The sequence below is a fragment of the Vigna angularis genome, chromosome 11, assembly GCF_016808095.1.
Source record: "Vigna angularis cultivar LongXiaoDou No.4 chromosome 11, ASM1680809v1, whole genome shotgun sequence".
Taxonomy (NCBI): Eukaryota; Viridiplantae; Streptophyta; class Magnoliopsida; order Fabales; family Fabaceae; genus Vigna; species Vigna angularis.
Window position 1 is genome coordinate 24,995,005 of NC_068980.1, and position 27,763 is coordinate 25,022,767.

The 27,763-nt window shown below is 35.1% G+C and overlaps 2 protein-coding genes and 1 long non-coding RNA gene across 5 annotated transcripts; 2 read left to right on the forward strand and 1 right to left on the reverse strand.

Annotated features, from left to right (window-relative positions):
• Positions 1 to 9,174: 9,174 nt before the first annotated feature.
• On the forward strand, positions 9,175 to 13,009 carry LOC108332392 (transcription termination factor MTEF1, chloroplastic). Its single transcript, XM_017567643.2, has 2 exons — positions 9,175 to 9,522; positions 12,112 to 13,009. Exons 1-2 carry the CDS (start codon positions 9,253 to 9,255, stop codon positions 12,946 to 12,948), a joined length of 1,107 nt encoding a protein of 368 aa, XP_017423132.1. The 5' UTR covers positions 9,175 to 9,252; the 3' UTR covers positions 12,949 to 13,009.
• Positions 13,010 to 15,619: 2,610 nt separating this feature from the next.
• LOC108333527 (auxin-responsive protein SAUR71) lies at positions 15,620 to 16,363 on the forward strand. Its single transcript, XM_017568992.2, has one exon. The coding sequence runs from the start codon at positions 15,704 to 15,706 to the stop codon at positions 16,112 to 16,114; it is 411 nt and encodes a 136-aa protein (XP_017424481.1). The 5' UTR covers positions 15,620 to 15,703; the 3' UTR covers positions 16,115 to 16,363.
• A 6,580-nt stretch (positions 16,364 to 22,943) lies between these two features.
• On the reverse strand, positions 22,944 to 26,459 carry LOC128194766 (uncharacterized). Of its 3 annotated transcripts, XR_008246116.1 has the most exons (3): positions 26,167 to 26,458; positions 23,531 to 23,816; positions 22,944 to 23,237 (listed from the first exon to the last, which is right to left on the reverse strand). It is a non-coding gene; the product is annotated as an uncharacterized LOC128194766 (long non-coding RNA). The 3 variants fall into 3 exon arrangements; XR_008246115.1 differs by having other exon boundaries at positions 22,944 to 23,809; positions 26,167 to 26,459; XR_008246114.1 differs by having other exon boundaries at positions 22,944 to 23,816; positions 26,167 to 26,459.
• Positions 26,460 to 27,763: the final 1,304 nt, after the last annotated feature.

A 27,763-nucleotide genomic window follows, 5' to 3' on the forward strand; every position in this document is an offset into this window, starting at 1 on the left:
AAAAAATTCAAAGATTCATTTCTCTCATTTGAAGATATTTCCACAAAGAAATTATCCCGCAATTAGATAGGAACCCAATGTTGTTGTGCATTGTACATTGACAGAAGTCATTCATTATCCATGACACAAAATCTTTCCAAGAGTGAATGCCAATAAGATTCAAACTCATCAGTAGTCTCACTCTTGTTAACGCATTTCTTGAATTCAGTTTCAAAAGTAAGATGCAGATGATATAAATGAGCCAGTTTGCTAGCAACACTGCACTTCGCAACTTTGCCTGCACGTGAAAAAGCGCGAGTGGTGCATGAAGCTGCAAACTAGGGTTTAGGGCTTGGTGGAAGGGAGGGAGGGAGAAAAGAATTGATGGTGTCGTTGCTGACGGGGGATAAAAAGAAGCGGAGGTGGTGATGGTTGTGGAGAGAGGAAGAGTTTCTAAGATTACAGCGTGGCACATCGTTAGCCACCTCAACCTAATTATAACGGCATTGGTTTTGGAGGACGAAAATTTATAGTTTCCTTAAGGACAAGGATCAAAGTGTACCAAAGTTTGAAAGATGGACTAAATCTAAAATCGCTTGATAGTTGAGAGACTAAAAACATATTTAACCCAATTATAAAACAAAAAAAATTTAAAAATTTTAAAGACAATGGCCCAAAAGAGAAAATCCTACAAGGAAATGAAAATGAACATGGCCATTGACCTATGCTTATAGGGTGATTTCCATCTGTATTACTTCAAAAGGTTTTTGTGTTGGATATAATTTATCTTTTTAAAGAAGTTATTTTACTTGCTTGCCTTTTACATGATTCACTCCAACTCTTCATATATATAAAGAATCCAAGTTTTTCTATGTAGCCATTAGATTCTTTTGCTTTAACTTTTTATTCTTCTTCTCTTTATTTTCCAATTTTGGGCATTCAAGCCTTATTTTATTTTCAGGTTTCTTGCATTCATAACAAGTCACATTTTTTCTTAAATTCTTTATCCTTTGCCTTAAACTTATTATTTTTGCCATAATTTTCAAATCTTTTCAAGGTCAAATTTGTAAAAATAATATAGACACATGAAGGATTATAAACACTCAAGTGTATCAAGAATTATCTAATGTGGAACTTAGAGTGAGCTAAGTGTTAAATGTACAAGTGAACTTTAGTTCATTTCATTAAAGAGTCAAAAACTCTTGTTTCTGCTGGAATGGGACGAGGAAAACGCCTGCTGCTTCTGCTCGGGACTGCTCCGCTTTCGCCGATCGGTCCTCCTTACTCCGGTCTTACCTCCTGGATCTTCCTCTCGCAATTCCAAAATGGGGGTGACCTGCAGGAAACACTCCAACGCTCAAGTCAGAATTTATCTTCGCAAGTCTAGTCAAAATCAGAAATCAGAGAGTTTACCTTCTTAATCAATTGTTATTTATAGGGTTTCAAGGAATATCATCCATTAATTTACCTCTTAATGACGATCAATGCCAACCTTAACTGCTCCACAGTGACCGTTACCTCATTAATTATGCATTCATTGACATTCAAAGGTTGTCTCCAGCAAACGGCTGGAGAGTTCACGAGTATTATTCTAGTGTCCGACCGGGAATGACTGGCTTCCATCGCCCCTGCGTGTCCGGTCGGTCTAACCTCAGTAGTAACACTTCCATCGTCCTTGTATGACCGATCGGTTGTCGGTCTAACCTCAGTAGTAATACTTCCATCGTCCTTGGTCGATCGGTCTAACCTACTTAGTAGTAACTCAAGCATGTCCGGTCGGTCTAACCTACTCGGTAGTAACACAAGTCCCCCAAGCCCTACAAAAATATTTTTGCGTAGGGTTTTGAAGTGGTTTCCAATCGGTTCGCATCTTTTCTTATTAAGACCTTCAACCGTGTTGTTGACTTTTTGCAAGGACGTGAAGTCGTAGAGTCATGACTGTAAAATTTAGGTGGGAAAAGTAAAAATGAACCGTTAGATCACTTAGACCGTCAGATCTTTCTTCATTTGATGCTCTAGATTTGCTTGGCGAATCGCTTTTTACCTCCTATAAATAGCCCCGAATTTGCCCTAATTTTTTACCCCTTTCTCCTCGCCTTCATTACTTTCTCGTGCCTATCTTCCTCATCTTAATCCTGTCTCAGGTAATCATGTCTTCTGATGTCGCCGGTGAAAAGGGCAGGGGGTATGCCGATGATAAGGTTGGTACTTCGTCTTCCTCCTCGGGTGTCGTTGCTGGTCAGGGTGCTGTAGCCGCCAATTCAGGGAACTCTTCCGATCTTCTAGCGGATAGTGATGCTCCCGAGGAAGTCGCCATTAACGTGGACTCCTCTGGTGCTTGGGACGGTAAGCCCAGAGATTGGCCTGTTGTTCCTGGCTATGATTGGGTTCCCCATGAGGTTAGGCAAATCTCTTCCTCTTTCTACCATCGTCGTCCATTTAGGGATTTGGCCAGTAGTGTTTGTCTGGTCAAGGCTACTGAGGATGCTATCCATTTTAAACTAGTCGTTTGCCAAACGACCGAGCGTGTATGCCACGGTCGGGGGAATTACCCCACAGACTTCTTCTATGCTTACGCCACCATGTTTAAAGATTTAAAGGTTCTCCTTCCTTTTTCGGATTTTCGAATGAGCGTTCTGAGGGAGCTTCATGTTGCTCCTACCCAGCTGCATCCGAACGGTTGGGCGTTTATGCAAGCATTCTCTGCTTCTGTATCGGCTTAGCCTTAAACCCCACTCCTGGGGCTTTCCTTTACTTTTTTCACGTACAACCTCATCCGACCAAACCCTAGGTTTCCCTCAGAACGATCGGGAATAGACATTTGTTGTCTCTTTTCAATAGTTCGTACAAGGATTTTAAAGGGAATTTCTTTAAGGTCGTGCCTTTGGAAGCTGGGTACAAGAGTTTCTGTTTCCCGGATGGGCGGGCTAAGTTTCCCTTTTATTGGACCAACAACCCCAAGAAGGTTACTTCCTGGTCCAAGTCACGGATGACACCCGATGATTTGGACTTAATAAATCAACTGAGTCAGCTGCCCCCCAAGTCCTCTTCTCGCGTGCTGATCGATTTTCTGAATAAAAAAAATCTTCCCTCTAATGTGTTCGGTAAGTTACTTTTGACCGCCTTTTGTTGAGCAGCCATTTGGAACTTATCTAAATTTATTTTTGATGTGTAGATTACTTGTCCAAGATGGACCCAGCCAAAAGCAGCACCTTCGCCCGCTTGTTCGCTCAGAGGGGGGAGACGTAAGGAAAACAGTAGGAGGGAGCTCATCTCGCGCCCCAACTACTGCTGTCGTCCTTGTGGCGTCGCTACCGGTCCAAAAGGCACCACCTCCCCCGCTCGCTGCTGAAGTTCAGTCGCCCAAATCCGTTCGTCGCCCTGCCGACAAGGTTTAACAGTCGGAGCCCATTCCAAAGAAAAAGGGAAAACGAAAAGTCGTTCGGGAATCCTCTGCCGAATCCAAGCGTAGCAAGAGGGCTCTACCTGACGGTCCTCCCCTCTCTAGGCCGCTGAGTCCCAACTCGTGGGTGGCGAAGCACATCCACTTTGATCTTTTTGCTGAGGAGAAACCTCTAGTTAAAGGGATGACCGAGGAGGAGGCCTCCAATATGGCTATGGAGTTGGCCGCTCGGTCTACGATGTGTTTAGCTTACGCCGCTCAGAAGAGGGCATCGGCTTCTACAAAGCTTCAGTCCCTTCAAGAGAAGTATGACGTCGCCGTGAAGTCCAACTAAGAATTGACTCTCCGCCTGGCCGAGACAGAAAGGATAACGGACGAGGACAAGAAAAAAGCCAACACTCTGCTGGCCGAGGCCCGCTCTGCTCAACATTGTATGCAACGGTCTAATGATGATTTGAAGCTTGACCTCCAAAAAGCAACTACCAAAAATAAAGAGTTGGCGACAGAGAGGGATGGCCTTCTGACCGATCGGGATTCGCTTCGGGGTCGAGTGTTGAAACTGGAGGCGGACAACAAATTTTTGGGCGATGAAGCAGTGAATGAGCATTTACTCGGCTTTGAGAAAGCACTCGCCCAGTGTAACATCCTTTTTCAAGTTTCGACCGAAGACCTTCGTCTCGATGTGAGCATGATGGTGGTGGATGGGAAATTAGTTCCGATCCATGTTCCTCCACCTTCACCTCTGACTATTCCTAATGTTCAGACTCTCGTTGAAGTGATCGAGGAGACCGACGGGGTTGATGTCCAACCTTAGGTCCTTTAGATATAGAATTTTGTTGCTTTTTTACCTCTGTACTTTAAAACAAATTTGTTTTGAATGAATACGTGCCTGTCGAGCATTTATTTCGTACACATATGCTTCATACTTAATTTCACGCTTGATTTGTCAAGTCTTCAACAATGGACCTTTATTGGTGAGAGTTCACAAAAGAAATCTGTCTCACCCGCTTGGTTTAGGTCTTAGGAGTTCACTAGGAACGTGCCCTAAGACCAAGGTGAGAGTTCACGAAAGAAATCTGCCTCACCCGCTCGGTTTAGGTCTTAGGAGTTCACTAGAAGCGTGCCTTAAGACCAAGGTGAGAGTTCACGAAATAAATTTGTCTCACCTGCTCGGTTTAGGTCTTAGGAGTTCCCTAGAAGCGTGCCCTAAGACCAAGGTGAGAGTTCACGAAAAAAATCAGTCTCACCCCCTCGGTTTAGGTCTTAGGAGTTCACTAGGAGCGTGCCCTAATACCAAGGTGAGAGAGTTCACGAAAGAAATCTGTGTCACCTGCTCGGTTTAGGTCTTAGGAGTTCACTAGGAGCATGCTCTAAGACCAAGGTGAGAGTTCACGAAAGAAATCTGCGTCACCCGTTCGGTTTAGGTCTTAGGAGTTCACTAGGAGCTTGCCCTAAGACCAAGGTGAGAGTTCACGAAAGAATTTTGTCTTACCCGCTCGGTTTAGGTCTTAGGAGTTCACTGGGAGCGTGCCCTAAGACCAAGGTGAGAGTTCAAAAAAGAAATCTGTCTCACCTGATCGGTTTAGGTCTTAGAAGTTCACTAGGAGCGTGTCCTAAGACCAAGGTTAGAGTTCACGAAAGAAATCTACCTCACCCGCTAGGTTTAGGTCTTAGGAGTTCACTAGGAGCGTGCCCTAAGACCAAGGTGAGAGTTCACGAAAAAAATCTGCATCACCTACTCGGTATAGGTCTTAGGAGTTCACTAGGAGCGTGCCCTAAGACCAAGGTGAGAGCTCACGAAGAGTTTGCCTCACCGAGTTGAAAAATGTTCTTTGCTGATCGGTTGCTCAAAGTTGGCCAAGTAGTTTGTATACAGAGTCATGTTATCTGCACCAAAGAAAAACAACACTAGAATTTTGAACAGTCAGAAAAATGTAGCTGAATTTAGTTTGAGGCCAGATGACCGAGCGAGTGAGACCGTTCGGTCTTGATGTAACTGCTTTAGAGTCTTGTTACCTTAATTGAAGACATTAAGCAGGAGGAATTATTTTCCTCTTTTGAACCTGCATTTTGAATAATATATTATGGAATATAATATATGGTAATTTTTTAATGCAACCTGTATCTTATGGACTGGAAATTTCCAAAGCACTGCATTATATGTTGATGAAAACGCCGAGCACACTTATTATCATGTAATCATTTTCAGTGCAATGACTTTATCCCTTTTGAAAGACACCATACCACTCGTGCAGTATTGGAATTTCAATCACCCAAGGCTTCCATTGACCTATCATTGGTGTCGTATTAAATGTATAAGATGACTTAACGACCACAGCGTAAGTGCCGAAGTTGGTTAACGTTGGTGGTGAGACTCCTTGTCATCGTCGATCGGTGCCAATAAACTAGCCTGACTCTGGATTTTTATCTCTTCTTCTCTTGCCCTGAAGTTGAGCTCTACTCCTGTTGTCGCCTCTGAACAGCCCACATCTCCTCTATTCTGATGAACCGTGCTACTCTCTCTTGCAACTCATCCAGGGTTAATGGGGGTTCTGCAAACAGATTATCAGCGAAAGGGGAAGGCCTCAACGCGGTGGCTAGAGTGCTAATACTGAATTTTTTGCCTACTCCCCTTACTTGCCGAGCAGTCTTATTGAACCGGGCCATGAAATCTCTAAGACTTTCTCCCTTCTCTTGCTTAATATTCGTCAACTCCAGGCACGTCAAATTGCAAGCTTTACTAGCAGAGAACTGCAGTTCAAACATGTCCCTCAAGGTAGCAAAATCGTTGATGGTTCGAGGTCTAAGTGAATGGAACCATGCTAATGCTTCTCCCTTTATTGATAAGGAAAAAACTCTGCACCACACATTTTCATTGGGGGAGTAGATGGTCATAGTGTCAACGAAGGACCTCAAGTGCTCCTCCGGATCACCTGATCCATCATACTTCTCCAAGACTGGGAATGCTCTCTCTGGAATTTGTTCCTCCATGACCGCCGCCGTGAACGAATGAAGTGCTCTCGCTCGACCGGCTGGGACCGAACGATTTGTGGTCCGATGCGAGCCAGCCTCGCTATGATCCTCCCCTTGATGGCGGGCCTGACCCTCACCGTGGTAATGACTGTCACCGGCAGGATCTGTGTCTTCTTTCGAGTCCAGCTCCGTTTTCGGCATTTCTACGATAGGTGGTGTTGCAGCGCGTGCAGAAGATTGCCGATTAGCTTACGCCCCTCTAGCCGCATCACGCTCGCCCCTAAGGGTTTCAATCTCTGCCTGCATTGCCTCCATCCTTCTTCTCATCTCCTGCATAAACGCTGTCGGGTCCTGCTCCATCCTTATGGCTTCAATAGGGTGCCTTTAAAAATCCTCGGCCCCACGGTGGGCGCCAAAATGTTTCTGCTGGAATGGGACGAGGAAAACGCCTACTGCTTCCGCTCGGGAATGCTCCGTCTTCGTTGATCGGTCCTCCTTACTCCGGTCTTACCTCCTGGATCTTCCTCTCGCAATGCCAAAATGGGGGTAACCTGCAGGAAACACTCCAACGCTCAAGTCAGAATTTATCTCCGCAAGTCTAGTCAAAATCAGAAATCAGAGAGTTTATCTTCTTAATCAATTGTTATTTATAGGGTTTCAAGGAATATCATCCATTAATTTACCTCTTAATGACGATCAATGCCAACCTTAACTGCTCCACAGTGACCGTTACCTCATTAATTATGCATTCATTGACATTCAAAGGTTGTCTCTAGCAAACGGCTGGAGAGTTCAAGAGTATTATTCTAGTATTCGACCGGGAATGACTGGCTTCCATCGCCCCTGCGTGTCCGGTCGGTCTAACCTCAGTAGTAACACTTCCATCGTCCTTGCATGACCGATCGGTTGTCGGTCTAACCTCAGTAGTAATACTTCTATCGTCCTTGGCCGATCGGTCTAACCTACTCAGTAGTAACTCAAGCATATCCGGTCGGTCTAACATACTCGGTAGTAACAACTCTAATTGAAAATTACATTGCTTTCTTTCTTCAGGCTTAGAAATATACACATTTCTTCTACAATTGTTATGGTACCCGATGAATTCAAGTTTTTTCATGTAGCCATGAGATTCTTCTACTTTAACTTTTTGTTCTTCTTCTCTTCAACTTCCAGTTCTAGACATTCAAACTTTAGATGTTCGAGTTTCTTGCCTTCATAGCATATCACCTTTTTTTCTTAAGTTCTTTATTCCTCCACTTGAATTTCTTGTTTTTGTTATATTTTCAAATCTTTTCAAGATCAACTTATAAATACTCAAGTGTAGCAGGAATTGTCCAATGTGAACCTTAAAGTGAGCTAGGTGTTAAATGTAAAAGTCAACTTCAACTTATTTCATGGGAGTAAAAAACTCCAAAGGAAAACCTCCCGCATAAAGCTCACAATTAGTCTACAAGCTCAAGCACTTATAAAGACTTGGAATAAGCAATATTTCATACATGTGAAACTTAAAGAAGTCTAGGAACAAAATGAACTTGTGCATTGTGCTTTTTAATCCCACGTCACAAAGCGTGAATGAGGCTCTTTATTCTATAAATAAAAGGCTTTTTCCTCACTTTTATAGTTATTTTGAATTTAAATAAGAATAAGAATTGATGATGCAAATAAAATGTCATATTATTCTTCAAAGTCATTTAAACGAGAATATATTTTCTAAGCTCACCACCAAAGAACCTTTCATGGAAGGGTTTTTGAACTCTTGAGTTAACATGAGGAAGTTCAACTTTAGTAAGAAAAGTGTCATTTGAAACAATTTTTTTTTTTATCTTTGTAAAATTTAAAAGAATAAAAAATAATTTCATTTCTTTAGGTCATCTCAAAATTATAGTTAATGTGAAATGTTTTATATATACAAATGAAAAAGCCACATTTTATGCTTTTATATTTTTAAAATAAAAAATAACATTGATGGTTAAAATAAATACTAGATAATTTGTATTGTTAAAAGATATAAATAAATTTTAGAGTTAAGAGTGTAAATAAAATTATGAGAGAAAATGATAAGAATAATTAATCAAAGTAAAATAATACAAAATATGTGTAGACAAAAAAATGTATCTTTATTTTCTCTCTGTCTATAAATATATCACTAATAAAAATCATCTTAAAAAATTAAAATATTGCCATAAACATTTCTAAAACAAAAATTTATCACATTTTAAAAAACATAATTTTAATTCTTTAGATTTAGTTTTTAAAAGGATTTTTTTTTTTAAATTTAAGGACTAAACTTTTTAAAAAAAAATTGGAAATCCATAAATACAAGGTTAAAAGAAAAGTGTTTTAAAAATTTAATGTAATTATATCGTTAAACATGTTTTTAGTTGTTTAATTTTTGTTAAAAATTAGAATTAGTTTTTTTTTTCAAAAAAGTTTGTCTAATTTAATCTTAATATTTTAGAAATGTGTCAATTTAATTTTTTTAATAAAATCTTATTAAATTTATTTACGTTTTAAATGTAAAACATATTTGTAAAATCAAATAACTTAATAAAATTTGATTAAAATGATTAAATTTATATATTTTACAAATGATATACTAAATTAGATGAAAATTTCAAAAAATAAACTTTCTAATTTTTGTTTGAAAAACATGTTTAATTCATTATATTAGATTATTTTTTAAAATAATATGAAAAATGACATGGAAATAAAAATAAAACATTTGAAGTAGAAATACTTTAATGATTTTCCAAATGTATGGATGAAGAACTGTAGAGAAAGGTTAAGACCCCACAAAGAGGAGACACGCAAGATATCTCTCTATCTTCTCATCCACCACTTCTCCAATTGGAAGCACACGCCAACAATCTAATTTCTCCATCATTCAACATTTTTCGATGTTCATAGCCACACCACACCACACTACTAACCTCGATCTGCGTCGTTGTTTCTCCTGTCATCCGTTCTTCAGACCCCAAATGGCCTCTGCCAGTGCCACTACTCTCTTCTCCTCTAACCCCATCTTTCCCTCTGATTACCACTCTCTCTCCCCCTCTCCAACCATTCCTAAATCCTTCACTGGCCTTTGCAAGCCCTTCCATTCCAGGGTTCCCACTTCCATCCCCTGCTTCCGTTGCAGAAGACCAAAGTTCTTTGTTACAGCCACTGTGAGTGTTTCTGCCTCACCCTCTTCTTCAATGCTGTCAACTTTTTTCTTTCTTTTTATTATTATTTATTTGGGGCTTCCTAATTGTGCCTGGTAATGCCCAAGTTTCGATTTTTACTTCTGAGTTCATGCTTATTTGTGTGAAGAACGTGTTGCTTGTCCTTGGGGATGTTGAGAAGGATTTTGGATTTGGGTGTTAGTTTCCCTTTATTATTGATGTGTTCTTTTCCCTATGAATGAAAATGGGTGTTTTTATTTTTCCATTGGTGTGGGGTTGGGGCCTGCTTCTGTTTGATTGTGCAAAACCTTTTTCTGCTTTCTCAAGGTGTATTAACTAAGTAGAAATCGTTGGTAATTTTGCATGAAGGTCGGAGTGGTTTTCAGCAATGGGAAAATTCTGTAGTAGTCTTTGGCTATCTTTTGATTCAAAATTTTATTTGAAGATGTTATATTGTTATTGGTTATGTTTTGGACAAAATTGTTTCTTGTACTTCGAAAAACCTGAAGTAACGAGTGTTTTTTATTTTGTGGGCATTTTATATTCGTTGTGTAAGACTTTCTCATTTTAAAATGCTTTCTTGGCTTTAGGGTTATACCTTTGGTTTCTATGAATTGGAATTTGCTATGGTATATTTGATTAGGATTTTAACTTGTACGAAGGGCAAAAGTCAAAATTCGAATGCACCTTTCATGCTTTTAGATAGTTTTTATTTGAAGTTTATTCATCCTTTTATACTCAAATCATGTCGTAATTGAACAGCTTCTTAAAAAATTAGGCTCTTGGTAAGGTTGTCTAACTTGAGTTTATTTAAACTTGTGGAGGGTTGGTAAACTAAACAAGTAGTTTTACCTTAGGGTAAAATAATATTAAAAATATGTAATCATAGTATACAAACCACTTCCAACTTCACTATAAAGCATACCATAGTAACAAATGATAGTACAATCGTTCTTAATGATCCAAGGTATGAACATTTTTAGTAACAGCAAATAATAAAACCTGATTAATTGGCAAATACAAAATAAAATAACAGAGAGGAGGGTTGCTGGCCTTTGGATTTGGACATACATACAGGTTCAGTTTTAATAATGTATGAAGGAAGTTAAGGGTTCATTGCATACCTTCTCTAGCTTTCAGTTGCTTGCAGGTCAGAAAGGGTGTAATTGGTTCTTTTGCAGTTGCTGGCTTCCTTTTCTGGATGCTCAGTTCCGTTCCTTTGGCTTCTGAGTTCCTGTTGTACGCTTTGCAGACATAGATCTGGTTCATGGTTGGTGACTGGTCAGATGAGTGACTGGTGTTGCTTGGTGGTTGATGGCGGCCATGGAGAAATGGTTGATGGCCAAGCAATGCTCAAATGCAATCATGGGTCACAATGGGTGATGTGAACCCTGTTGGATCAAAATTTCAGTACCTAAAAACATGAATTTCTTTGGACAATTGTAGTAAGAAAAGTGAGAAATTAAAATGGAAAAATATGGGTTGAGCTAAGAAATGAATGATAAACACCACAATCTCTAAAAAGATTAACAAGTTAAGAAAGATTGCCATTTTGCATTAGCAAATTCAAGGATAGAATCAAAAGTACTTCCTAAGAACCTAGAGAGAGAGAATCCTCTCAATTGGAAAAATTTTCAGATTAATTCAATTGTCTCCCCTCAAAATCTTGCATAAGGTTCTTTGTAAGCTTAGAGGCAACAAGTAGTAAATCCCCATTCAGGCTCCACATAGAAATAAATTCCCACCAACACTTATTTTCTAGTAGAATTGACTCCACTATCCCATTACTTATCATCATGGTTGGGGAAGCTGAAAAACACTAAAAAACTGTTCAAGACAGCTTTAAAACACATGAAATATTTAAATAAAAAGAACTAGAAAAATTACATTAATAATGAAGGGAAATAGGGCTTAAGCAATTATTTAGTTCAACTGCATAAACTCTAACCACCAATGCTTTTCCTATGATATGTGAATTCGGATTTGTCATGTCATCATCAACATGTAGAAAATAGCATTATATGATATATCGTCATGGGCATATCATGCAAATCAGTCCATCTTTATTCTTCAAATTCTTCCAAGTGCAGTCTTTGGCAGCTTACGTTTCAGAACCCTAAACCCTAAAAGGAAGCAAAACATAAACATTCTTATTTTTTAGGAGTTTTGAAGGATTATTTGCTCATTTCTATGTACCCATGAACTTGCCCCTAAGCTTGCAAGTTAATACAAGTTCTTCCGAGTTTGCAGCCAAGCAAGTTTACAAGCATTCTTAGCCTTGGAATGGGGAATAGTTTTTCCAAAACTGAGTTTAACAGCCACATTCTTAGCCTTGGAATGGTGGTTGTTTTCTTTTATGTGCACTGTATTTTTAACATGCTTTTCTTTTCTAATTTAGTGATGGCATGACGATAGAAAATAAATATAACTTTGGCCATAAGACTCAATTTGAAGGTTAATAAAAATCTTGATCAACGGTTTAGATAGGGCTTTGGTTGTCTAAATTTGCACTCTGCTTATTGAATTATGCAAACCATCTTCTCCTGTGGAACAAATTGCTGAATAAATTCATGTGCTTATGCTGTACCACAGGTAATAAAGTGGAGATGTCCAAAGCAAACCATCCCTCCCAATTCTGATACTGGTTTCCAAAAGAAACTCCTCTACCTAGAATCCATTGGCATTGACTCTTTCTCCCTTATTGAAAACCATCCAATGCTGATCACTACCTCTCTTACAGACATAAAATCGACTGTGGAATATATCACCTCCATGGATTTCACGGCAACCGAGTTCCGGCGTATGGTTGGCATGTGCCCGGAGATTCTGACCACCAATGTCTCTGACATCATACCGGTGTTCACCTTCCTTCATCGCGAGGTACATGTGCATTGTTCAGACATCAAGCGGGTCATAAATCGGCGTCCCAGGTTGCTTGTCTGCAGTGTCAGTAAGCGACTTCGTCCTACCCTATACTTCCTCCAAAGTATTGGCATAGAAGAGGTAAACAAGCATACTGACTTGCTATCATGTAGTGTTGAAGAAAAGTTCATGCCGAGAGTTGATTACTTTGAGAATATTGGGTTTTCTCGCCGTGATGCAACTTTAATGTTTCGCAGATTTCCTCAGCTGTTTTGTTATAGTATTAAAAATAATTTGGAGCCTAAATACAGTTACTTTGTGGTGGAGATGGGGAGAGATTTGAAGGAGCTGATAGAATTTCCACAATATTTCTCATTTAGCCTTGAGAATAGAATTAAGCCTAGGCATAAAAAGTGTGTAGAAATGGGGCTGTGTTTTCCTCTCCCTGCCTTGTTAAAAACAAAGGAAGTGAAATTTCAAAGTAGATTGGAAGTATTTGTAAATTCTTCAACACCCTTGAAAACATCCCCTCTGTGGTGTGCTGGCTCTGATTTTTATCAAGTATAGAATAACACTTGCATTGTACATTTAATTGCTCTTGTAAATTTGTAAATTTAGGTTCTTTTCACTTTTCACTTCGCAGTTGTTTCTTCAAAACTGAAAAATTAAGATTACGAACTAAATTGAAATAACTCTTTAAGTTGATTTCAAATAATAATTACTTTATTAGTTATTGAGGGTGATCGTCGTAGTTAGGAATGACAATGAGTTGGGTCGGACACGAATAATGTCTATTTGCATTCTGACCAGGAAAAAAGTCTGACCTATAACCTGCCTACAATCTATATGGGTATCCGTTTAGAAAATATCTATGAATGTTTTAAAACTCACAGATACCTGCAAAAAATTAAAAATATATATTTTTTAAATAAAATTACAAAAATATATAATATAATATAAAGTAAATTAAAATTTAATTTTAATTAAATTTAACCTAATAAAATATAAATAATTTTATTTTTAATTAAATTTAATTTTAAAAAATGAAAATTAATATTTTTTATTATTTTTTTGTGGGTAGTGGATACTGTGGAACGATTAATATCCATACTTGATCTTTTAGAAATAAATATTAAAATATCTGTTATTTGTTATCTGCAGGTAATAAATATCTGTAAATAGTAACTATATGTAAATTTTATCGGCGGGTACTGTGAATTTTTTTATCTTCCCTATTCGTAGGTAAATTAGTTATCAAGAATTATTTTTCTTCATGTCTTTAGTATACACATTAAAACTGTCCTCCAATCTGGGGAATCAAAATGACCCTGGGAATCTATATTATTCCACATTCTTAGATAGTATTTCTTTATACACCATGACAACCCAATAACAACGTTAATCTAATACAACTGATCTTTTCATCAATTGTTACAAAATATAACCTAACATATATAATGTGGAGACCATAAACAAGTTACAGAAATCATCGTTTGATAAGAGTCATTAATAACCTAACTGTGCATTATTCAATTGAAACAAAATTTGATATGATGTTACACAAACGATGGAACGTTGGAATAAATTTCATTAAACTATTAATCCAAAAGATTTACGGTCACCAATCCTGATAAATTTCTTCATAACTTTCAAAGCAGTACCTTTATCAACTGCCACAATATTAGAAGATTTAAAATTTATAACAATTTATCGGTTTAATTTCATTTTTATATTAAGCCAATTACATGTATTTCGTTTGCAATTATTTATGTCAATATTCAATTCGTTTTTAAATAAATATTTGAATCTCTTCATTATCATTTTACCAGTCTTATTTTATTTCTGTCTATACTTTATTATATTTCTTTATTATAATTCCTCTTTAAATTCAGTTAATTAAATACAATTTTTTTTATCAAAATATTTTTATTTATATTCATTTCTTATTGAGAATTACTTTTCAAATTTTCAATAAGTTTTTACTTTTTAATAATTGTGATAATAATTAACTTTTTCATTTTTTTTCTTTTTTTTCGAGACTTTATATCAATTTTGATTCTATATTTATGATAATTTTGTTCCTAATTTATTTTTGACACAATATACTCCTTATATTTTCTAAATCCTTTTTTGTTTAAAAAAGAGGGTGGGCGTGACCTAAAAATTCAATTCCACTTCAGAAACAATTTATTATCTGTGATGGAACGTGTGGAAGCTGCGAGCCAGGCATGATGAGGTTGGCAGACGTTGAATTATTTTAGAAAAATATGAGAATCACGTTGAATTAGAATTAAATGGAAAGAAAACATTGAATAATTATTATAAATATTAAGACAAAAAATGATATCATGTCTTTTTTTTAATTTATTTAATATATTAAATCATTGAATAAATTTTTTATTTTCACAAAATATAATAATTAAAAAAATAGAAGTTTTATTCATAAACATGCCCCTAGTCATATTGTAATTTTACATAGTAAATACAAATACATAATTATTTCTAAATATATTCAAAATAATAAAAAGTTCTTCAACTGACTTATTTTTCTAATTATTTACTTCTTAAATTATTAACTATCCCAAATTGTTATTTTCTTATTTTCTACACTTAACTTATCTTCAAATAAATTATTATTACTAAATAAGTAAACATATTCAAAACTATTATCTTTAATATTATTTAAATCATTTTTAGTTTTTTTTTCCTTCTTTCTTCTTAAAATATAAAAAAATAGAAAATAAAGTTTAGAATTTAATTTTTCGAAAACTAAATTCTGACTGATTTTCTAATACAATTTGATTGTGAAAAAAAAATCAAATTCTAACTTCAGAAAAGAAATACTATCTATGTAAATATTATCTCAAGTATGCAATTGAATAATAAAAATAAAAATAAAACTATACTATCCGGGTCAAAACAAAATCGTAATCAAACACCCACTGCACACACACATTGACAAAAAAGCCAAGGAAAAAACCGAACAATAAATTCACGGCGACTATATATAATAAATAAATCCAACCACACCACATTCATTTTCTTACATAAAATTTAATAAACAACACTCTATTTAAATAAATTACTTAACTATTTTATTTAATATATTTCTCTCTCACTCACCAATTGTACCTGGCAAGTACGCTTAACTGTACCTCCCAGTCTTCTGGCATCATCATCTTTACATTTGTAATAAAATTCCCATCCTACCCTTCACCCATATAATATAACTCTCTCTAACACACTCTTGTCTCGATCCTTAACCACACCAACCACAACCACAAACCTCAACAAACAACATCCCTCTGCTCCTCTCACTCAGATGAAGCAGCTCATCCGTCGCCTCTCGCGCGTCGCTGACTCCTCAAATTACACGCTCCTCCGCTCGGACTCCTCCTCCTCGTCGAGGGGCTGCCGCCGGCGCCACCGCTCGGAGTCCTTCCGCGCCTCCAAGATCCGCCGATCCTCTGCAGTGGTGCCGGAGGGGCACGTGCCGATCTACGTCGGCGACGAGATGGAGAGGTTTGTGGTTTGCGCTGAGCTCCTCAACCACCCTGTCTTCGTGCAACTACTCAACGAATCCGCGCAGGAATACGGCTACGAGCAGAAAGGTGTGCTCCGTTTGCCATGCCGCGTCTTCGATTTCGAGCGCGTGCTCCACGCGCTGCGCCTTGGCCTCGACGTGCCGGATGTTTCCGAGCTCGTTAACTTCTTGCCGGAAGAATCATCCTGAAAAGTAAATGAAAACAGAATACGCAGCTCATGATTTGGTTGGATGTTTTGCTGGTTTTTGGTTTTTGTTGCACTGTAAATACAGATTAGAAACTTGAGAAAAAAAGAGGCACATAAATTTAGGGTTTGTAATTGTTTTTCCTGGTTCGGTTTCTTCAGGTTGTTGTTGTTGTTCTGTCACTGTAAAGGCGAAGATATTTTTAACGCAGTTGTTTGCGACCGGAGAATGAGAATCATCACTTTTTTGACATTTCCGTTACTTTCTTTCTTTGTCACTTTCTCAGTAAGTAAACAGACCGAAAAAGAAAGCCTGACTTTTTACTTTTTACCGTTCTAAGTTTTTTTTCATCAATTTTAATTTCTTTGTAATTAAAATTAATTGTAATTTCTTTGTAATTAAAATTGAAATGAAAATTGTTCTTATTAAAATTTATTCTGAAATACACTAGTCTTTTTTATTCTGAATGTCGATATATTCTCTACACTGTTGACGGATTGTTGTTGAAGCTGACAATAATAGAATAAAAATCACGAATAGAAGATTTTCTGAGGCATGTAAATCAGTGTCCGCGATCTCAGAACTAGTAAGGATCTCTAAAAGAGAAAGAATGAAACCTAGGATAATTTTAAGAAATAAAATAAATGAGAGAAAACACAAGAATAATAAGAGAATGAGAGAAGGAAAGGAGTGTGAAAGTCTCTCTTTTGAATGAGGAAAGTCACTCTATTTATAGAGTTCATGGATTAGGCCCATTATCCAAAACATCTAAAATATCTTCTATTAAAAAAATGATTTTTAATAAAAAAAGGAACCTGCAATATAAAAATGAACGTTGCACACCAAATTAATTAACGTTGGCAACAACATTATCTCCAAATTGAACGTTGTGCATGGAGCTTGCGGGAAAAGATTTGCAATCCCTAACTTTACGGTTTGACCAAGTAACCTCCAAAAATCGTTTTCTCTTATAAACTTTTCCAATATATATATTAAAATAATAACAATGAGGTGATCTTGATTGGAGAGCTTGCAAAAGATAGTATGTTAAATGACTTGCTAACGGTAAATAGTAAAGTTATGATAAATGAATCTATCAATTTACTTGATTATATATACTTGAATCTATCAATTTACTTGATTATATATACTTGAATCTATCAATTTACTTGATTATATATACTTGAATCTATCAATTTACTTGATTATATATGGATTTGTGGTTCATTATGTGTCTTTCAACTAGGATGAGACTTCTTCAACCCTCCTTAGGCTAAGATGTCTTTGTTCCATTGTCTTAATCTTATAAGATCATATTATTTAGGTCGTGTTCTCGACCTCTTTCCTATACACTAGGCTCCCAAGGTCGAGGCATCCTAATTACAAGCGTTTAGGCTTGTTATGTTTAAACTGAAGAGTCATAGACGTTCTTTTTGTACACTAGCCCTCTAGGATTTAGGCATTCTATTTGGAAGCACTGTAGGTTTGTTATGTTCAAGTCGACGTGTCCTCGACCTCTTCACAACTTGCCACGTTTAAGTTGAGGTGTTCTTGACCTTCTTCCTGTACATTAGGCCCCTTAAGGTTGAGGCATCCTAGTTGAGAGTTTTGGCATATCGGCTTTGGCATATGAAAATTCTTGCTTCATTTTATATTACTTCTATTCCTAAAAAATGTATCATTTTTCTTAAATCTGTCTTGTCAAACTCTAACTGCATTGAGTGTTTAAACTCTTTGCATATATCTCTGCCATTAAAATCTCATGAGTATACCCTTTTACCACTAATCGGGCTTTATATTTTTCTACCTGCCCTCTTTCATTTAGCTTTGATTTGAAAACCCATTTCACATCTATGGATACCATGCCTTCAGGTGGGTCAACTAGATCCCATGTGTTATTTCTTTCAATTGTTTTGATCTCAATGTCCATGGCCTCCTTCAATTTCTGACTTGTAACAACTTCCTCAAAAGTTTGAGGATCCTCAAAATCGATCGTCAGCATTGCTAGCAAGCTTTCCTCTTGTACAGACATATTAGTTTCAAAATATGTCATCCACAAATGTTGTCTTTGTGTCCTTCTTGCCCTACCTTCAACTAGAGGATTGGTAGAATCAAAATCAGAAGTTGATTCAGGCAGTTCTGAATCATTATTGCTACCTCTAGTTGCAACAAGTTGAGGTGTAGAATCAGCATTGTCACTTCTTTCTTCATTTTGGCCCTTCATATCAAGAGCAGGAGTTGTACTCTCTATTGTACCCTTGTGCCAACTCTAGCCTTTGTCTTCTTCAAATACCTCATCTTTGCTTACAATTACCATCTTTGAAATGGGATCAAAAAGTTTGTAAGCTTTCACTTCATCACTCACGCCTAAGAGAACAAATATATGACTCTTGTAATCTAATTTGCTTCTTCTTTAATCTGGAATATGAATGTGCGCAACACATCCAAATGTTTGGAATTAATCAACACGAGGTATTTTCCACTCCATACCTCTTCTAGAGTTCTATGATCTACTGTAGTAGTAGGACTTCAATTTTGAACATGAACACACCATCTCACTACCTCAAACCAAAAGGACTTTGGAATATGCTTTTCATGAAGCACAACTCATACTATATTCATGATAGTGCGATCCTTGCACTCTGCAACTCCATTTTGTTTAACGGTGTAAGCAACTTTCAGTTGTCTGGAAATACCTTGATGAGCCAGAAATATGAAAACTCTTTGGATGTGAATTCCCCTCCTCTGTCAGTTCGTAGACAAGCAATATGAGTCTCAACTTCCTTTTCAACACATGCTTTGAAGGTCTTAAATGTATTGAAGGGTTCAAATTTTTCATGCAAAAAATAAACCCACGTTTTACGAGAATAATCATCAACAAAGCTTAATATGTACCTTTTGCAGTTGTTTGAAACAGGTGAGATGGGGCCACATACATCAACATGAACTAACTGTAATTTAGTTTATACGTGCCAATAACTTAACTTTGGTATGGTATCACGGTGTTGTTTACCAACAAGACATGTAGTGCATACAACTGTAGAAATTTTTAGTGAGGGTAGCCCGATCGCCATTTGCTTCTGTATGAGTGTATTGAGTCATTTGAAATTGAGATGACCAAATCATCTATGCCATAATTGTGTTTCTTTTTTCTATGATATATTCCACTTGGAAACACTAAGAATGTTAAGGAAACATTAAGGTTGAAACAAAAAATTCTTTACTTTCATATCTTTTAGTTGTGCCTCAATGTTGCATTCCAGATTTGACTTTCAAAAATAGAAAACCATATGCTTTGAGTTAAGCCCTCACGAATTTGTTTTTAGTACCACTCCAAAAGACCTCTTATCAATGGAGGTATCTATGTGTATATAAATTCATATCCAACTCTTCTTTTATCCGATATGAGACTTTATATTCCAACAATATCATGGCATTGCTAGTGTTAAGAGATATTTTAAGATATTTAAAATTTATAACATGAAAACAATAGAACAGTTTTATTAAACATTAATTAAAGTAACTAAATCAGAACCACAAAAGCCTAAACATGTTTCACTCATATTATTATCTTTCACAAATTCTGCATTATACCTCCTAATAACTGTAGTTGATACCATCAGATCGAAGCCAAATTATTGGCAGGAGATGATTAGTCGTGCCTTTGGGTTATTATAATTAAAGAGTATAAAACCAAACCATCAACGACTTTAAAAGTTAACCGAGGATCTCAGCAAGATTGGATTTATTAAATTAATCAAATTGGAAGGCAAGACATGATTGAAAGGTGACTCCTTTCACACAAAATTCTGGTTTTTGTTTTTTCTGGTAATAATAAGTTTTCACTCATCAATAGGATAAAGACTAATCCCTATTTAAAATATATATATATATATATATATATATATATATATATATATATATATATATATATATATATATATATATATATATATATATATATATATATATATATATATATGTGTGTGTGTGATTTTTAATGGTTCAGGAGTTTCTGCATAGGCTAGGATTAAACAATTTATTACATAAATGATCTCTAATATATGAATAAACACAGTAAATTCTATTGGACTTTTTAATAGTTCAAAGAAATCTTTATTTGGATTTCATACAAATTTTTAGAAGAAAAAAGGTTAGATTTTTGTTTCGGTAGGTAGGGTCAAGAACTATACTTACACGCTTTAAGTTATTTTTCTTGAGAGAGATTGTCCATCTTTTTTAATGATAAAATCTTTTTCGTTAAGGTTTAAATGTCCAAATTTGAGTAGCTAGATATTGGTCCAATGCTCAAGTCAGTTTTCAATAATAGCGATAACGGTTAAATCTTAAATGTCCAATAAATGTAATCACCTATTTTTTTACTTGTCTCTTTATTTATAAGTTCTGAAATGAGCTTTTGTTTAGAACTTATCAAATCACGACCCAATGTCTTATAAATATGTTTTATTTTATTAATTATCTTAAGATTTTCTTAATATGTAAGATACCGGTCGGTCACTGATGTTGGTAGTGACGATCGTTTTACGTTGTTCTGAAAATTTTGGAGGGTTAATCGACAACTACTTTAGGATTACATTGACCTATCGATTTATACGGTACAATTTTTATTAGTTAAAATTAATTCTTCTAACTTTGTATTTTTAACTTGTTAATATTGTTAATTTTAGTATACCAAAAAGTTAAATTTATTTTTCCTACTAATAACACGTGCATAATCTAACTGGAAAGTAAGAGAAAATAAAGAGCATGTTTAGGGTTGAAAAATGATAAGGTTTGTTTGGATGCATTAAAGTGGTGATCGAAGGTTTGGGAGTTAGCAGTAGTGGCAGGTCTGCAATGTAATAGCCGTGATATTAGGTGGTGTTTGAGAATCTTAATCGGATCCACTAAGGTTAGGGCAATTACGTTGTTTTGTGTCTGTTTGGAGGGGTTTTTAGTCATTTGCAGTGTGTACTCTCTCTGCAAAAATCAACAATGACATGCTAGTCTTCCCGTTGGAAAAAAAAAAGGTCTGCTAAATGGTTCCATTCTCACCTATTAAGTCAAAAAAATTCCAAATTCAAGACTTTAGGTATTTCTTTAATTTGTTTGTATCCAAGAGAGAGTGGATGCACTATATTTTATTGATACAGTAGAAAAAAAGTTTGAATAATATAATAAATTATAAAAATATCTTTAATTTAATTTTAATAAAAAAGATTATAATTAAAAGATAAAAAGATTATTTAAATTTATTTTGCTAATAATATTCTATAAATTGCAATAAAAATCGTTTCGAGTACAAATTGGTGCAGAAACTTAGCTACCTCAACCTGTCAGAACAACACCATCTCATGCTAAAATCCAAAATATTAGCATGAAACTCAGAAGCCACATCATCATAAAATGGTGGAAAATCAAAATCAACATCAGTGGCTGGATCATTCAATTCAAAATCACAAGTAGGAATAGGATCCTCATAACTGTCAGCAGAATCAATCATAAAATCCAACTCAGACAAGTCAACTTTCAAATACTCTGTCATTGCAAAACTAGCATTCTCAAAATCACACTCATTAACAAAAATCAAATCAACGTCTGCAAGTATTAACACAATTGGTTACAGGTATATAAATTTAACAACATAGATTGCATCAGAATCATGAGCGTGAATTGGAGCATCAGTAAATCAGCAGTTGCAACATCAAACTTAATAGGTGCAGTGTGTAAAAGTTGGAAAGCATTGGAAAGCATCCAAATCAGGTTCCGGATCAAATAAATCAACATGAAATTTCATTTTATAGTATTGCAATAAAATGGCATGATCAGCTCCCCTTAACTTTTTCTGATACTCTTTAGAGATTCTAAAATCAGTTTCAGCACTACAACATGAAGAGTAATTTCCAAAAAAAAAAATCATCATAATCCATAGCTAAAAAAAATGCAAACTCAAAGAAGAACACTAGACAGAAAATAGTATTGAAGTAGAAGCAAGAGTTATTCAATTTTACTTGTATTCAAGAATTGGCTTGCTCCTGAAAACAAAATGCTGAAGGATTCAATCAATGGAATTTCATAGAAGTCTAGAAGCAAACAGGTTCAAAAAGCTTTTTGAGGATTCCACATCACTATGCTTAGATTGTAGTCTAGGAGATGAAGAACTCTAGAGAAAAAACTCTTATCTAAGAACTGAAAAATCTGCAAATGTAAAAGTGTGTAATGTAATGTCCATTTATCTAACAAGTTCCTATTACAAACCTTTTATGGAAATTATCTAAACAACTTGTTGAATATAGTGAAATCAATGTATGAGGTTAATCTCCCTTATATTGAATATACACATAAAGTATTCTATTTATAATAGAAGAAATATGGACTAAGTACAAAATACAAATAAAAAATAATAATAAACTAACTAAATATAAAAGATAAAGATAATATATGTAACACTCTCTTCAAGCTATTGCATACAAATCGTATGTACAAGTTTGTTACTAATATAATAAAAGGCTAGTGAAATTATCTGCTTCTGCACTCGAGTGACACCAAATTGTTAATGATTTACGAAGACGACATAAAAGACAAAATACCAATCCAAAAGACTCGCCTAAGCAACAAATCTGGGAGGTTGCTCCATATAAATCTCTTCTTACAAATCGTCATTAAGGAATGCATTATTGACATCCAGTGGATAAATAGGTCATTGTTGAAGAGTCACCACGACTATAAATAAATTAACAAATATCATCTTTGCCACGAGAGAAAAAATATATATGGACAGATCAAAAGCAATAGTGACAAAAGAAAGGTCAAAAGGGGAAGAAGCCATGGATGAACAGAAGAGAAAACCATTAAAAATCCAAAATTCTCCAATCAAGGCACTAGAAAAAGGAAAAGGACCAACCTCAATGTTCTAAATAGCTGCCTGAGAGGAGACGGGACATGCAACAATGCACAACGAACCTGAAAGAGGAAAAAGAACGACATTGACACTCTAAATCGTTGTCTAAGAGGAGATGAGACATGTCACACGCACAATGGAAAAGGCAACAGATTCACAACTTCAAAAGGCATTAAGAGCGTGTAAAAGCTCCGATGAAGGCGTCGTTGACGACACAGTAGTCACCTGGCCGAGACAATCAAAACAGTGTGATTGTTAGACGAAACTAGAACTCCAGTAGTGGCAACGATAGAAGACGCCGGCAGCAACAGGTGTAATGCAAAGGCAACAGAATTTTTTTCTCAAAAGAACCTGACTCTAGAGTTGAATATAATGAATATACATGTAGGGTATTCTATTTATAATAGAAGAAATATGGATTAAACCCAAAATATAAATAAAAAATAATATCAAACTAATTAAATATAAAAAATAAAGATAAGATAAAAATAATATATCTAATACAACTAGTTAACTACCTAAGAGACTGTATGTAACAAGTAAAACTATAGCCAAGAACATGTGAGTGTTGGTGCTTCAAGTCTCCCAAATGTGCATTTATTCAACTTGTCCAAGTCACAGGTATTCTAGTTGTCTTTGTTGCCCAGCTTTGCTTTTGTCTCTTGGAGTCCCTTAATTGGCTGATCAGATACACGTGTCAACTTGCCAATGTCCAGGTCATCACTCATTTAATCCAACATGGCAGTGTAAGCATTTCCAGCATAGCAGCAGCTACACCTCTTTATTCCTCAAATGATCTGCACACTTCAAGAACAACCAAATTAACACCATAAAATTATACATCAAAATTTAATTCCAAAACTATATCTACTTGTAATCTAAAATTTATACTATTAGAGGTCAAAGTTAAATTGAATCGTAAGTAGACTATATTACTACCTATACTAAGCTAATAAAATCTAAGAAACTAATAAAAAAAAATATTCTAGCATAAGCTAACCTAATGAAACTTAATAAAAACTAGAATTATCCTACTCTAAACTAAATTTAAGTCAAAAACTAGGAATTAATGACTAAAACATCCCCAAAGATATGCAAATGGTCAAGTAAAAATGCATCAAATTGAGTGTTATCAACGACATTGTGAGAAACAAAGCAAGCAGGTAGCAAAAGTTACTCACAATAGGAAAATATTGACTATATTGAAACTTATGCTCTTGTTGCTAGACTAGAAGCTATTCGTATATTAATGTCATTTGTTGTATATAGTAACATAAAATTATATCAAATGGATGTAAAAAGTACATTTCTAAATGGATTTGTTAAGGAAGAAGTCTACTTAGGACAACGTTAAACCCTATGTCGCACTAAGATTTAAACAAAACATGATTTCCCCACTAATATAATAAATATAATGGCAACCAAAGTGTTAAATCCAAGGAGATGGCTCACAAGAGAGTGTTATGCTTGCATGAACTCAGCCTAAATAGATGCAAAGAATGGGGAAAACGAATATGAAATGAATGAAAATGATGCATGTAAACTACTCCAGTGCAAGAAATAACCTAAATTGAGATATGGCAGAATATCATGCATATGCAATGTAGATGCTAATAGCATATGAGAATCAAATCAATATGGTTAACTAAATCTAATATAGTTGTACAAAGAAATGTATATGGTCAATTAAAAATGCAAGAAGCAATGCAGAATAATGATTTTTAAAACTGTTCGATGAAAGTCATATGAGAACTAAAACTAAGAATTTTGGAAACCTTAATGCATGAAGCATGTTGACTACAACCTATTAATGTGAGAAATGAAATTAGGATGCAAAAAAGGATGCCAAAAATAAAATTCATGCATGAAACCGAAGATGGCAGATTGGCCTCACTTGAAAATAAGTTCAAGGCAGTTTCTGTTTTTACTGTGTAACAATGCAGAACCTTATGCAAAGTTTTAAACAAATCTAGAATGATGATGATGGATGGGAGATGCAATTCAATTAAGTCGTTTAAATGTAAAAGCTAAATTCACAGTTGAAACTAGCATTCACATCAACCAGCATGTAAGTCAAATGTTATCACAGGATTTAAAATGCCAATATTGTATGCTCTATTAACCTATAATGCAATGAATGCAGGTGTAAGTGGTTAACCAAGTCTGGAAATGTTGGAATGAAATGGAGAATGCAACTAACCTACGTGTGTTTTACACAGGATCAAGAATCAATCTCAGACAGAATAGTGGCAGTGACTTGTGTTACAATAACAATGACTAATCTGTGAATGCATAGTTTATGCAACCTAATGATCTAACTATTAATGATCTAACTATTATGCAAATGTTGTAAACAGGCTTTACGCAATATGAAATGAACCTAACACCAGTTAATAGGAACAGAAAGTGAAAAGAACCAAATACCCACTTGGGTATTAACTAATATGCTTTAAAGCTAAAATTTTATATGTATGCAATGCAGAGGTAGAAATTAAAATCACAAGATGAATGCAAGAAAATAAAATTCAGGATTAACCATGATAAACAACTAAACAACTGTATTCACAAAATAAGGCAATGAGAAATTGCAGTGGCAAGAAGTAAAGAAAGTAACGCATAAACGGAAAATCTGTGAATTTAAATGCAAGAATGTAACAAAGAAAATCATAACCCAAAATTAAAAATCTTGTCTTAATCGGTGCATTGAACTAAAAGCTGTCTCAAAAAGACATCTTATAAAACAATGCCACTTTGGGGTCCTTTAGGTTCTCAATCAGAAACCAAGATATGCAGGTTCTAACATTCAATCTTCCAAGTAATACAAGAAAATTGATTCTGAATTAAGGGTAAACAAAAGATAGGACAAACAGGGCATATCAATTGCAAACTACCTAAAATGTAAATCAGGAATTAAGTGTTGTAAAAGTGTAATGCACGAAAGAAAGGAAAAAGAACTAAACTAAGCTATGATCGAGAAAGAAAATTAGAAAGAAGTAGAAAAAAAATCCAAACTTCCAATCGGCACAACTTGAAGAATTACTATTGAATTAAAAGTAAAAGAAAAAAAAAGAATTGCATTGAATTTAAGAATTAGAGTACCGAAAGATCACTCAAGTGTTCTTGAGGTCACTTTGTACTCGCACGCAACCCTTACCATGTACAGCAGCAACACTTCCTTTCCGATGGCTAGTTTACGCCCACTGAATCAAGAACACCCTGCACTACTGGTTTCATTTGTACTTTGGTGCTTGAGATTGAGTCATTTTCACTTCAACATTGGTGCCACTCCTTGAAGAGATTTTCATTTGTAGTTGAACTCACGTATCCTGGTTGAGTTCTCTCCAACAAAGGTCCAACATTTATGTTTCATGAGGTCAGGCTAGGGTATCCCATTTCAAATCAAATTGGACCGCAAGAGTTTTCCCTCATGCATTTTGACGAATCCTAAACCAAGGGTTAAAATCAAACTTGAGAAAAAATTGAAATTCTACTCTATCTTATTTTTCTATTCTTTTATTTTTCTAAAAAAACATATCTTTTATTTAAACTTAAATTGCTATGGAGAACAAATTTTTAACACAAATTTCACAAAACAATTATTTTTAAGCCAAAGCCAAAAATTAATCTAATTCTAGAAAAATCCCAAATAAATCAAACTAAAAAAACTTTTTTTTAGTAAAAAATGTATAAATGGAAAGTTATCCTACAACTTCCTAGATTTGAGGATTCAACACATCCAAATCATGTCTATAAATTCAATAAAGTGTTATATGGTTTAAAGCAAATTCCTAAAATTTGGTATAAGAGGTTGAGTATTTTGTTAATTGAAAATGGTTTTTTTACTAGATGTCACACAGACACCAACATACTTAAGAAGAATTATTTAAAAGACTCCATACTTGTGCAAATATATGTAAATGCCATCATTTTTTGCTACCGACGAATTATTGTGTGAAGAGTTTTCAAACCTTATGAAAAGTGAGTTCAAGATGAGCATGATGGTAGAATTAAAAATTTTCCTTGGTTTACAAATAAAACGAGTTATTGATCATATTTGGCATATTTGTATCCATCAAACCAAAAATGTTAGAGAAGTCTTTAAAAAAATTAATTCGAAAAAGAAATGAAGATCCCAATGCATCACAAAAAAGCCCTAGGATTAGAAAATGAGTCAAAGTCAATAGATCATACTAAATATAGACATATGATTGGTTCATTGTTATATCTCACTACATTTAGACTCGATATCATGTTTAATGTATGATTATGTGCTAACTTTCAATCAGACCTAAGAGAAGTACATTTAAGTGTTATTAAAAGAAATGTTAGATATTTAAAGGTATTATTTATATTGGTCTCTATTACAAAAAGCGTGAGGGATATTCATGGGTGAAAATTTAGTTTCATGGTGCAACAAAAATCATGGGACAATTGCATTATTAACGGTTGAAGAAGAGTATATATCAACTATTAATTGTTGTTCGTAAATCATTTGGATCAAAAACCAATTAAATGACTACAATACAAATGAGAGTAACATTCGTATACTTTGAGATAATTGCCATGAACTTTACAAAAAATATTGTCTTGTATTCTAGAGCGAAATACATTGAGATTAAATATCACTTTAGTAGAGATTATGTTTAGAAGAGCATTATTGTTCTAAAGTTTGTCTCAGTAGATGATCAATTGTAAGATATATTTACAAAATCTCTCATTGAAGAGTGATTTAATCATATGAAATCCTTTTA